This window comes from Anomaloglossus baeobatrachus, chromosome 1, assembly GCF_048569485.1.
Source record: "Anomaloglossus baeobatrachus isolate aAnoBae1 chromosome 1, aAnoBae1.hap1, whole genome shotgun sequence".
NCBI classification, from domain to species: domain Eukaryota; kingdom Metazoa; phylum Chordata; class Amphibia; order Anura; family Aromobatidae; genus Anomaloglossus; species Anomaloglossus baeobatrachus.
This window is the reverse complement of record NC_134353.1, coordinates 149895626-149909638: the sequence shown is the minus strand read 5'-3', so window position 1 is coordinate 149909638 and position 14013 is coordinate 149895626. Positions and strand designations below refer to the sequence as shown.

General features: G+C 43.3%; 1 protein-coding gene across 3 annotated transcripts in view; it reads left to right on the top strand.

Annotated features, from left to right (window-relative positions):
• The window catches only part of FAM149A (family with sequence similarity 149 member A), a 239636-nt gene extending 231530 nt beyond the window's left edge, over window positions 1–8106 (top strand). For all 3 annotated transcript variants that reach the window (XM_075334536.1, XM_075334528.1, XM_075334543.1), the window contains exons 13-14: window positions 900–978; window positions 7568–8106. In XM_075334536.1, coding sequence (XP_075190651.1) covers window positions 900–978; window positions 7568–7641 — 153 coding nt within the window. In that variant the 3' untranslated portion in view covers window positions 7642–8106. The remainder of the gene's footprint in view (window positions 1–899; window positions 979–7567) is intronic.
• Window positions 8107–14013: the final 5907 nt, after the last annotated feature.

Sequence of the window (14013 nt, the reverse complement as noted above, 5' to 3'; positions counted from 1 at the left end):
ACATGACATCAACTGTGTTGCCACTCAACAAGGTCTTGCCCCTGTCCAAGGGACTAAACAGGAAGCAGCAAAATCCCGGCAGGAGAGGTAACAAGACCGCTCTGAGCTGTGGGAGAGGGGCTGACAGCAGGGCAGGTAGGTAGCTGCTATCTACTTACCTGCCCCTCTGTAGCCCATTAGTCTAATGGCTTCTCTCCTCCTGAGCAACATGCTGTTAAAATTTGGTGAAGCCACCACACATCTACTCAAAGTGAACCTGACATTAGATTCTTGTTTCCCAAATTTCAGGCGTCATGAGTCAGAGGTAGGATGCTACCATGCATAATTGTCTCTAAAACATCAGAGCGAGTCTACAGTAGTGCACAAAATGCAGGTTTATTAATCTCTGGATTTATGCTGCCCGTGGTTTGTGTGACAGATACTCTTAAAGTATTATCAGATTCTGGCCATTGATAAATGCATGGGTAAATTAGGCCTGGCAAAGTGGGAGACACTTTTATAGACACAGAGAGGGTAACTGATAGGGAATATGAACTAGGGATATTGTGATGAGACCTGACTGCTTTTACAGTTCAAATGGGTTGTACAACCACAAAATCCCCCCATTTGTTTTAAGGTAATCTGTGCTGTATTGTCATCTAAAACACCCCTTGTCATTGAACTCAGTGATGTCCTGAGTTCAGCTGAGTTCATTGCTGCCGGCAATGAACTCAGCTTACCTCATGAAGTTACCGCACAACTGGGGTGACTTCTTTCCCCTTTAAGTTTTAGATCATCCTTGTAGCTTATATTTATATTGTCTGTGAGAGATGAAGTCTACTGTATATGTAGGCCGTAATAGCAGTGTTATTACCAATAAGTGTCTATATGTGACTACATTATTGTCATTTTTACTCCAGTCAGAGACATCGCACAGAAGATCGTTTACTCCATTGGATTTTGCTAACCATATGTGGACAGGACATTCTTTCTTGACAAGTAAGAAGCTATTTTTTGACACTTGAAGTACAAAAAAAAGAAAATTCTTTGAAACATATTGCTTAACTCTCTCCTAATGTTGCCATAATGTAATCAATGGGAATCTACTATGAACTTTAAACCAGTTACTTGTAAAAAAAAAAGACCAAATAAAGCTAGATTTTAATTATTTTTATTTCTGGAAGCATCCAAAGTTGACACGCCCACTGGGGCCTGGGGTGACTCGTTGGCGGGTGGCGGTTCTGGCTCTGGGGTGCCGCGCTGACATGGTCTGGCTCCGTGACCCCGGCGATGTCGTTTAATATAAAAAAAAGGAGATGATCACAGTTTGTTCGTGACGCCACCTGTGGTATGTGTTAGGTGCTGCCGCTGCGAAATGGGGCTCTCCAGGGCAGATAGTGACGCAGCTTAGATGGTGCAGTTCCCCACAGGTAGAGCTAGGCCCCAGGGCGGATGGGGGTGGTAGTAGTAGTCTATGTTGGCGGGCACAGGCGAATAACGTATTGACACAGGGATGCAGTCTCAAGATTTTTACTCACTGTAGCAGGTTTCCAGATAACATGATATGCCAGTGGCCACCTTTGGAGTGCTGGGATCCACCGTGATGGGCTCCAGCCATTCCCAAGTAGTTCGGAGGTTGAGTCCGGTGCGCCTTTCTTAAATATCTCTTTCCTGGTTGTCTCTGCACTTGCTTCGCCCTACTGACTTGCGCCCTCGCTCACTGAACCCTGTATCAGTGCCCGTGAACCCTGTTGGGTAGCGTGAAGCTCTATCCCTTTGGTCCTTGAGGGTCACCTTCCAGTGAATTTGTGGCACTGGTAGCTTCGGTGTGTGCAGACATCTCAGCCATTGCTTTTGCTAGCTAGCGGAACCTGTAGGTTATACTCCTGTAGCTTAGGGACGAATCTCCTTGATGCGAACTAGTCCTTCCACCTATAGATTATGTGTGGAACAAGGCCACGGAAGGTTAGCTCCTGTGGTGTATAGGACCCCTTCTGTCTGTACCCGGGCCGAACAGTACCTGCTCCTGGCTGCAGGTGTTCGCTCCTCCCTCCTCCTCAGACTGACTAAGTGACTAACTCCACACTTCACACTGTGTTCCCACTATGTACTATGTGTTCCCATTCCTACGACTCCACCCCCCTAGCCTGGCTTCGCGTATAATCACACCCTCTGCCATGTCTGATGAGGTGTTACTGAGCCTGGGTGTTGTGCTTTTGTGTCAACCGGTGTTGACCTCATCCTTACCTGAGTTGGAATACCACGCCTCTGGCTGTGGTGCAGTATCTCTGTGGCGACTGAAACTCCACGGGCGCCACATAATCTTAACAAAGTGTGCAGATATAAAGATAAAAGGGTTAGAAAATACCTCCAATTAGAAATGTAGTATAGTTCTTCTGAAATGCTATGTTACTTACCTTATGTGCAGGGCATTACAGGAGCTTAGGTATTCAAAGTTACAGACAGTTAGTTAGTTGCTAGTGGCCGTAACCTTGGACACCTAAGCTACTATAATGCCCTGCACATAAGGTAAGTGACATAGCATATCTGGAGAACTATACAGTGGAACCTCGCTTAACGAGTAACCCAGTTAGCGAGTATTTCGCTTAACGAGCAAAGTTTGCTGTAAATTTGTAACTCGGTTTACGAGCAAGCTTTGCTGTACGAGCAAAATACTCACCACACACACTTCTGGTTCAGTACACTCTAACCCGCTCTTGCAGTCCACACAAACAAACATGCATGCACACACACATATTATGCTCACCTTACCTTCCGTTCCATCGCCAGCCTCCTGGAACTTGCAGTTCACCCGTACAGGATGTGTATCCGGTAACCATAGCAACCGATGCCGGACCTTCCACTCCCAGTGTGCTGACGTCAAAGGCAAGAACCACTTGCCTCTAATTGGCCAGCGCGCTGCCTTTGAGTAGCGGCTGACAGGGGAAATTCCTCCCTCGTCGCGATGGTTACCGGATACACATCCTGTAGCGGCGAACTACAAGAACAATGAGGCCGGCGATGGAACCGAAGGTTAGGTGAGCATAATATGTGTACCTTCCATTCCATTGCTGGCCTCATGGTTCATGGTTACCGGATACACATCCTGTACGGGTGAACTGCAAGTTCCAGGAGGCTGGCGATGGAACGGAAGGTAAGGTGAGCATAATATGTGTGTGTGCATGCATGTTTGTTTGTGTGGACTGCGCGCTGGGAGCGGAATGTCCGGCATTGGTCACTATGGTTACCCGATACACATCCTGGGCGGGCGAACTGCAAGTTCCAGGAGGCCGGCAAGGGAACGGAAGTTAAGGTGAGCATAATATGTGTGTGTGTGTGTGTTTGTGCGTGTTTGTGTGTGGAATAGCACAATAGGGGACTAGGATGGGACATTTAACAAATTGTGGAACGAATTGTCTGCATTGCAATGATTTCCTATGTTCCTGCTTTGCTGAACGAGTAGCTTTGTTAACAAGCACACTCCCAGAACGGATTGTTCTCGTAAACCAAGGTTCCAGTGTACTACATTTCTAATTGGAGGTATTTACTAATATTCATATTTTTACACACCTACTCCATGTTGGGATAGGATATTGGAGATTGGAATACCCCTTTAAGGTCTACGTTGTAAGCTGTGGTGTAAAGTGCAAGATACGTGATTCAGAACGAGGAGCCAAGTGTCACTGATATGGTCCTTTTGTTCAGTCTGAAAGCAAAGATCACCAGCTCCTTGCCAATACCAAGTCTTGTAATTAATATTTTTTTTTCTTTGAAATAATTCCTTACAGCCCTCATATCACATGGATTATGATAATGCAGGGTTCTCTGGTGTATTAGCCCTATATCTTAACCTAATCAGTTATTCAGAAGATGTTTTTACCCTTTAATGACATTTTGCGCCTTGTATTATCAGCATGAACTTTATACTGTGGTCCTTGTTCTACAGAATGATAAGAGTTCTGTTTTACAGATAGATATTTTTTTTTAAAAACATGAACTTTCTTTTCATTAACGCGTCAGGGTTAAAGTTCCACTTCGGTAATAACCGAATGTTTCCAGTTTCTACTGTGAATTATCTCACGGGAAGCAATATGTAGAAATAAACTAATACAAGAAAGTTACACTATGGAGAAAAGTTGGAACAACGATATTATAATGAATGCAGCATCAATTGCAGACTCGCCTGCTTTGGGCTTTATGCACACGACTTTTTGAGGCGGATATAAACTAAATTTGCAAAAACAGCCAAGCCATCAACGAAGCCGGTAGTATTTTTACTGACGTGGTCTTACCTAGGAAAACCTTGGCTGCTTCACCATTTGAATAAAGGTGACCTGCGCACATTCCCTTGGAGTATTTTTGAGGAGTTTTTCTTTTCCTGAAGCGTTTTTGAAAAGTTTGTTAAATGATTTTGCAGAGTTGCACGGACTCCTCAAAAAACTCTGTGTGCATATCCGACAACTCTACATGCTCAGCACTCTACTTTTGAATCTAGTCAATACTTAGAACCTTCAAAAAGTATAGGACGTAATTAGGAACCCTAATCCTACACCACAGCTGACGAAAGGGCTGCAGAACTATTTACAGCAGCAGGGTCACAAAAAGGCAAAAGAAAACAATCTATAGCAGTACGACAGCTATATGAGCCATGCTATTGGTTCCAATATGTGGTAAGCAGTGGCTGCCAGCATGGTGTTTAAGCCCATGATTTACCATTACTGGTGCCCTTTGGGTTCCTCAGAATAAATGCTAGACAACATAAATGATCAAGCTCAATTCCATTAAAGTCTATAGAATGGTGGGCACACAATCACGTTACTGCTCCTTGGACACCATCCAGTTTGGAACTCTTGTTCTCGTTGGTTGACCTGTGGATCGGTAATAAATGTTTTTTATAGGACAAACCCTTTAATTAAAGGCCTCTATCTTTTTCCTCAATATCAATGTGATAAAAAATTGATAGATGTCTGGGAAATCAGAAGAGCTTATGGTGATCTACCTGTCCATCTGCTCACGTGATCCAGTAATTTCAGGTCAGCAGGTGTATTCATGACAGACCTTCATGATTAAAAATACTTTATAGTAGATAACCACTATCTCTGGAGCTGTATAGTACTCTCATGGCTCTCCGTGAAATTGTTTTTTCAGGCTCATACTATACTGAAAGTTCTAAAATTATAAGCAATACAGGTAATAAAATACCTTTTTCCGCGGGATTCTGGGGGTATGATATACTATTGCACAGTGTTGTTGGCCTTCCCATTACCTGTTCTACCTCTGACCCACTGGTTTTGCATGCTAATTAAATACATTTTCACACACACACACACACACACACACACACACACACACACACACACACACACACACACACACACACACCTTTCCCATTTAAAGTCAATTAGGAACCAAAATTATTAATATTTGCCAAATGCCAGAACAATGAGAGAGAATGTTTTACGGCCTTTTTATTAATTTCTCCAAAGTCAAAAGTTTACATACATTTCATTAGTATTTGGTCACATTGCCCTTACACTTTATGATTTGGGGGAAATATTTTGGATTTCCTTCCACAAGCTTCTCACAATAGTTGGTAGGAATGTGGATCCATTCTTCCTGACAGAACTGGTGTAACTGAGCCATGTTTGTAGATCTCCTTGCTCGCACCTGCCTTTTCAGCTTTGCCCATAAATTTTCAATAGGATTGAGATCAGGGCTTTGTGATGGCTACTCCAAAACATTGACTTTGTTATCCTTAAGCCACTTTTTAACCCGTTTGGCAGTATGCTTCGGGTCATTGTTCATTTGGAAGACCCATTTACTCCCAAGCTAAAAGTTCCTGGCTGATGTCTTGAGATGTTGCTTCAGTATTGCCACATAATCTTCTTTCCTCATGATGATATCTATTTTGTGAAGTGGACCAGTCCATCCTGCAGCAAAACAACCCCAACAAGATGATGCCACCCCTGTGTTTCACAGTTGGGTTGGTGTCCTAGGCGTCAAAGCTTCTCCCTCTAAACGTAACGTTTTCCTCCAAACGTAACGATGGTTATTATGCCAAACAGTTGAATTTTAGTTTTGTCAGACCGCAGGACATATCTCCAAAAATTAAGGGCTTTGTTCCTGTGTGCATTTGCAAACATTAATCTGGCTTTTTTATGTTTCTTTTGGACTAATGGCTACTTCCTAGCAGAGTGTCTTTTCAGTCCATGTTGATACAGTACTCGTTTCACTGTGGATATTGACACAATCGTACCAGCTTCCACCAGCATCTTCACAAGGTCTTTTGCCTTTGTTATTGGGTTGATATGCACTTGTCTGACCAAAGCACGTTCATCACTGGTACACAAAACCTGTCTCCTGCCTGAGCGGTCTGATGGCTGGACATTCCCATCTTGTTTGTACTTGCGAATAATTGTTTGTACAGATGTACAAGGCACCTTCAGGTATCTGGAAATTGCACCCAAGGATGAACCAGACTTGTGTAAGTCCACAATTCTCTTCCTGAGATCTTTGCTGATTTCTTTTGACTTTACCATGATGCTACACAAAGAAGCAGTGTGTTTCAGGTGTGCATTAAAATACATCCACAGGTGTGTTTCTAATTAACTCAGATATTGCCAATAAACCTATGAGAAGCTTCCAAAGACATGACATCATCATATGGGCTGTCCCATATTGTTTAAAGGCATTGTACTCTAAGGCGGGCTTTGCACGCTGCGACATCGCAAGCCGATGCTGCGATGCCGAGCGCGATAGTCCCCGCCCCCGTCGCAGCTGCGATATCCTTGTGATAGCTGCCGTAGAGAACATTATCGCTATGGCAGCTTCACATGGACTCACCTGTCCTGCGACGTCGCTCTGGCCGGCGACCCGCCTCCTTATTAAGGGGGCGGGTCGTGCGGCGTCACAGCGACGTCACACGGCAGGCAGCCAATAGAAGCAGAGGGGCGGAGATGAGCCGGATGTAAACATCCCGCCCACCTCCTTCCTTCCTCATATCCTACGGAAGCCGCGGTGACGCCGGTAGGAGATGTTCCTCGCTCCTGCGACTTCACACACAGCGATGTGTGCTGCCGCAGTAGCGAGGAACAACATCGGACCGTCGCGTCAGCGTAATTATGGATTACGCCGACGCTGCACCGATGATACGATTACGACGCTTTTGCGCTCGTTAATCGTATCATCGAACCTTTACACACTACGATGTCGCATGCGATGCCGGAAGTACGTCATTTTCAATTTGACCCCAACAACATCGCACCTGCGATGTCGTAGTGTGCAAAGCCCCCCTTAGTGTATTTAAACTTTCGAATTTGTAGAAAGTAATAAAAACGCCTTAAAGCATTCTCTCTCTCATTATTCTGGCATTTGTCAAATATAAACAATTTTGGTTCCTAATTGACCTAAAATGGGAAAGGTTTATTCTGATTTCATGTCAGATAGTAAGAAAAACATGCAGATGTGTCTTTTTAGAGGGTGTATGTAAACTTCTGGTTTCAACCGTATATATAATGTTAATTGCTAAGAAGTGAGTGGAGACTGTTAGTATTGTTTGCTTTAATAACTTATTTTCTTCTTTGTAAAGGTTCACAGTATCAACCAAAATCCTTTCAGAGGAATCCACCAAATACAAGGAGAAAATTTACAGTGCCATCTTAACAGGGAATGATGAAGGACAATAGGACGTGCAGTTTTATCTGTCTTTGGCCATGTTCACACACATGCTCATTTTTATGCAAAAATGTTGCAGATTTGTTACAAAGCATAAGGAGCATTTTGTGGAAAAATCAGGTGGATATTGCTGTAAAAACATGTGCTGTATGTGGACTTTCCCTTACACGTTCACCTGTTGAGCTGAAATGTTACTCAAATATTGTTTTGAAACTAAATTAATCACTTCTGAGTTCTCAATTGTGTATACCATTCTGAATAGCTGTGCTTATCTTATTTTATATCATACCAGATGAGTGCCAGTATTCAGCGCCCTACAGGCAAAAGATCATTTTACATGGTGTTCATTCCTTAGTGAACATTACGTTACCTGACTACGAAGGTGGCTGCAATACACAGTGCCTTGCGAAAGTATTCGGCTCCCTTGAATTTTTCAACCTTTTCCCACATTTCAGGATTCAAACATAAAGATACAAAATTTTAATGTTATGGTGAAGAATCAACAACAAGTGGGACACAATTGTGAAGTTGAACGATATTTATTGCTTATTTTAAACTTTTTAAAAAAAATAAATAACTGAAAAGTGGGGCGTGCAATATTATTAGTCCCCTTTAAGTTAATACTTTGTAGTGCCACCTTTGGCTGCGATTACAGCTGCAAGTTGCTTGGGGTATGTCTCTATCAATTTTGCACATCGAGCGACTGAAATTCTTGCCCATTCTTCCTTTGCAAATAGCTGGAGCTGAGTGAGGTTGTGAACAGCAGTTTTCAGCTCTTTCCACAGATTCTTGATTGGATTCAGGTCTGGACTGTGACTTGGTCATTCTAACACCTGGATACGTTTATTTGTGAATCATTCCATTGTAGATTTTGCTTTATGTTTGGGATCATTGTCTTGTTGGAAGACAAATCTCCGTCCCAGTCTCAGGTCTTTTGCAGACTCCAACAGGTTTTCTTCAAAAATGGTCCTGTATTTGGCTCCATCCATCTTCCCATCAATTTTAACCATCTTCCCTGTCCCTGCTGAAGAAAAGCAGGCCCAAACCATGATGCTGCCACCACTATGCTTGACAGTGGGGATGGTGTGTTCAGGGTGATGAGCTGTGTTGATTTTACGCCAAACATATTGTTTGGCATTGTGCCCAAATAGTTTGATTTTGGTGTCATCTGACCAGAGCACCTTCTTCCACATGTTTGGTGTGTCTCCCAGGTGGCTTGCGGCAAACTTTAAATGACACTTTTTATGGATATCATTGAGAAATGGCTTTCTCCTTGCTACATTTCCATAAAGGCTAGATTTGTGCAGTTTACGACTGATTGTTGTCCTATGGACAGACTCTCCCACCTTAGCTGTAGATCTCTGTAGTTCATCCAGAGTGATCATGGGCCTCTTGGCTGCCTCTCTGATCAGTCTTCTCCTTGTTTGAGATGAAAGTTTGGATGGACGACCGGGTCTTGTTAGATTTGCAGTGGTATGATACTTCTTCGATTTCAATATGATCGCTTGCACAGTGCTCCTTGGGATATTTAATGTTTTGGAAATCTTTTTGTAATCAAATCCGGCTTTAAATTTCTCCACAACAGTATCACGGACCTGCCTGTTGTGTTCCTTGGTCTTCATGATGCTCTTTGCTTTAAACAGAACACTGAGACTATCACAGTGCAGGTGCATTTATACGGAGACTTGATTACACACAGGTGGCTTATATTTATCATCATCAGTCATTTAGGACAACATTGGATAATTCAGAGATCCCCAATGAACTTCTGGAGTGAGTTTGCTGCACTGAAAGTAAAGGGGACGAATAATATTGCACCCCCCAATTTTCAGTTAGTTATTTTTTAAAAAAGTTTAAATTAAGCAATAAATTTTGTTCAACTTCACAATTGTGTCCCACTTGTTGTTCATTCTTCACCATAACATTCACATTTTTATCTTTATGTTTGAAGCTTGAAATGTGGGAAAAGGTTGAAAAATTCAATGGAGCTGAATACTTTTGCAAAGCACTGTACTTTTTGTGGTTCAAATGACATATTGCATGACTGATATACAGTACCAGTAAGGAGTGGTCTCCTTTTCCTGTAGATATGATGGTGCTCCTAGTAATAGCAAAATAAACCTCACAGGCTGCACTCTTTGCATGCATGAAAAAGTATTATTGAGATGCTTTTTTACCAGCAGAGATGAAAAACCATTTTTATATGGGGATTGACTTTATTAAAATTGCAAGTTTTCAGAATTACACATCTGATGTTTATGTAGTATGAATGCCTTGTCTGAACAAGACCCAAACATGCAGAAGTGTTATTTTACTATTTTTTTTCCTTTCCTCACTTTCTCATATACATTTCCCATGCAGACAGAACTGGCGCAACAATGCCACCATTTGTCCCATACATTATGTTTTACAGGATGACATCATGTATTTGAAAAGACATCTAATAATGATGATGATGATGGGTGATTGAATCATGTACTGGAAAAGTGGTGTCTTTTCTGCTTGTATTTGAATGAACCCTAAATATTTGTGGAAAGTAGAGCATTTGGGATGCACTTTATAATGCTGCACAAAGCACAAAAACAATTTATTGTCATATCCATTTCTGTGGGAAGCTAATTTATAATATTATAGAATATATTTTTGTATCAGGACTGTGATATAATGTTCCCATACTTATAAAGAAATTGCCTTGTGCAGTCGCCCTAGCTAATCCGTTTCTGATTGAAACCAATCTGAGAGTGACACAAGGAACTTGTTGACTGGTAATGTTAAAGTGTAGCTATTCATTTAAAAATGTTTTATATATTATAGATATAGCCAGGGGTGTAACTACCGCCGTTGCAGGGGTCGCGATTGCGACCGGGCCCGGGTGGTTAGGGGCCCGCGGCCACCCGGCAGATCAGCAGCCAGCTCCTTTCTGTGAGAGGAGCTGCGCTGTTCAGCCGCAGACCACGCGGCGCGGCGGTCACTATATGACCCGGTCGCCGCCTCTGTCTGGTGTCAGCAGTGGCATCACCGCGCTCCCGTCACCGCGCTCCCATCACCGCACACATGGAGGCTTGGAGGGGCTGACTGCATGACACATGGAAGCACTGGGGGGGCTGGCTGCATGACACATGGAGGCCCGGGGGGGGGGGGGGGCTGGCTGCATGACACATGGAGGCCCTGGGAGGGGGGGCTGGCTGCAAGACACATGAAGGCCCTGGGAGGGGGGGCTGGCTGCAGGACACATGGAGTCCCTGGGGGGGCCTGGCTGCATGACACATGGAGACATTGGTGGGGGGAGGCTGGCTGCATCACTCATGGAGGCCTGGGAAAGGTCTGGCTGCATGACACATGGAGACCCTGGGGGGCTTGCTGCATGACACATGGAGGCCCTGGGGGGGCTGCTGCATGACACACGGAGGCCCTGGGGGGGGCTGGCTGCATGATACATGGAGGTCTATGGGACTGCATGATACATGGAGATCTATGGGGCTGCATTATACATGGAGGTCTATGGGGATGCATTATACATGAAGGTCTATGGGGCTGCATAATACAATATGAAGGTTTATGGGGCTGCATTGTAATACATATAGGACTATGGGTGCCACATTATAATATATGGAGGACTATGGGGGCTACTTTATTCATGGAGGACTATGGGGGTGCGTTATAAAACATGGAGGACTGTGGTGCAGTATGATAAATGGAGAACTATGGGGTGAATTATAATACATGGAGAACTATGGAAAATGCATTATAATACATGAAGGACTATGGGGCTGCATTCTAATATATGAAGGGTTATGCAGGACCCTTTATACTATATGGAAAGGTATGTGGGGGCCATTATAGTATTTGGAGAACTACAGTTAGGTCCAGAAATATTTGGACAGTGACACAATTTTTGCGAGTTGGGCTCTGCATGCCACCACATTGGATTTGAAATGAAACCTCTACAACAGAATTCAAGTGCAGATTGTAACGTTTAATTTGAAGGTTTGAACAAAAATATCTGATAGAAATTGTAGGAATTGTACACATTTCTTTACAAACACTCCACATTTTAGGAGGTCAAAAGTAATTGGACAAATAAACCAAACCCCAAAAAAAAATTTTTATTTTCAATATTTTGTTGCGAATCCTTTGGAGGCAATCACTGCCTTAAGTCTGGAACCCATGGACATCACCAAACGCTGGGTTTCCTCCTTCTTAATGCTTTGCCAGGCCTTTACAGCCGCAGCCTTCAGGTCTTGCTTGTTTGTGGGTCTTTCCGTCTAAAGTCTGGATTTCAGCAAGTGAAATGCATGCTCAATTGGGTTAAGATCTGGTGATTGACTTGGCCATTGCAGAATGTTCCACTTTTTGGCACTCATGAACTCCTGGGTAGCTTTGGCTGTATGCTTGGGGTCATTGTCCATCTGTACTATGAAGCGCCGTCCGATCAACTTTGCGGCATTTGGCTGAATCTGGGCTGAAAGTATATCCCGGTACACTTCAGAATTCATCCGGCTACTCTTGTCTGCTGTTATGTCATCAATAAACACAAGTGACCAAGTGCCATTGAAAGCCATGCATGCCATGCCATCACATTGCCTCCACCATGTTTTACAGAGGATGTGGTGTGCCTTGGATCATGTGCCGTTCCCTTTCTTCTCCAAACTTTTTTCTTCCCATCATTCTGGTACAGGTTGATCTTGGTCTCATCTGTCCATAGAATACTTTTCCAGAACTGAGCTGGCTTCATGAGGTGTTTTTCAGCAAATTTAACTCTGGCCTGTCTATTTTTGGAATTGATGAATGGTTTGCATCTAGATGTGAACCCTTTGTATTTACTTTCATGGAGTCTTCTCTTTACTGTTGACTTAGAGACAGATACACCTACTTCACTGAGAGTGTTCTGGACTTCAGTTGATGTTGTGAACGGGTTCTTCTTCACCAAAGAAAGTATGCGGCGATCATCCACCACTGTTGTCATCCGTGGACGCCCAGGCCTTTTTGAGTTCCCAAGCTCACCAGTCAATTCCTTTTTTCTCAGAATGTACCCGACTGTTGATTTTGCTACTCCAAGCATGTCTGCTAACTCTCTGATGGATTTTTTCTTTTTTTTCAGCCTCAGGATGTTCTGCTTCACCTCAATTGAGAGTTCCTTAGACCGCATGTTGTCTGGTCACAGCAACAGCTTCCAAATGCAAAACCACACACCTGTAATCAACCCCAGACCTTTTAACTACTTCATTTATTACAGGTTAATGAGGGAGATGCCTTCAGAGTTAATTGCAGCCCTTAGAGTCTCTTGTCCAATTACTTTTGGTCCCTTGAAAAAGAGGAGGCTATGCATTACAGAGCTATGATTCCTAAACCCTTTCTCCGATTTGGATGTGAAAACTCTCATATTGCAGCTGGGAGTGTGCACTTTCAGCCCATATTATATATATAATTGTATTTCTGAACATGTTTTTGTAAACAGCTAAAATAACAAAACTTGTGTCACTGTCCAAATATTTCTGGACCTAACTGTATATACGAGGGGGGAGAAAGATACAAGCATGGGATGGGAATGTTTTGTGCTGAGGGAAAAAGGCTCTTTCCCTCAGCACCCAGCTTTCCCATGCTCTGGTGTACATCTCTCAGCACCCAGCTTTCCCATGCTCTGATATGGGAAAGCTGTGTGCTGAGGGAATGATGTATAGCAGAGCATGGGAAAGCTGGGTGCTGAGGGAATGATGTATAGCAGAGCATGGGAAAGCTGAGTGCCGAGGACAAGATGGATATCAGAACATGGGAAAACTTTGTTCTGATAGAGGGATTTCAGATAATGGGAAACCTGGGTGCTGAGGGTAAGAGCCAAGTGTCAGCATTATTATCCTGTACCCCGAGTGTCAGTGTCATTATCCCGTACCCTAAGTGTCGGTGTATGTGGAGGCGGGTCCCCGGTCCAAATTTTGCACCAGGGCCCATCAAACTCTAGTTACGCCACTGGATATAGCATAGAGTTGTGCACTCAGAATGGTGTATGGGTTCAATAGTAAGCTTGAAGGTTTCTATGTGAGTGGTGGAAAATTTTAAGTTGAGAGTAAGATGTCAATCTTCAAGTTGAGGAAGAGATATCATTACACGTCAAGGCGTTGTCCTACAAAAAATCTATATTTTAATCAATAGATTTTGAAATAATAAGTTCTTAAATTGGATGTGTTAAAAATATGTTCCTATGCTGAAATTATGTTATAAATGTGCCCCTGCTATGTACTGTTATTTGTTGTTCTGGAACATGTAGAGCTGCTCCACATCATGGTTTGCAAATACCATGGCTCCTGGCCAGGGGAGGAAATATAAGTCACTTATGATAAGTGACGACATAGTAGGGGCTTG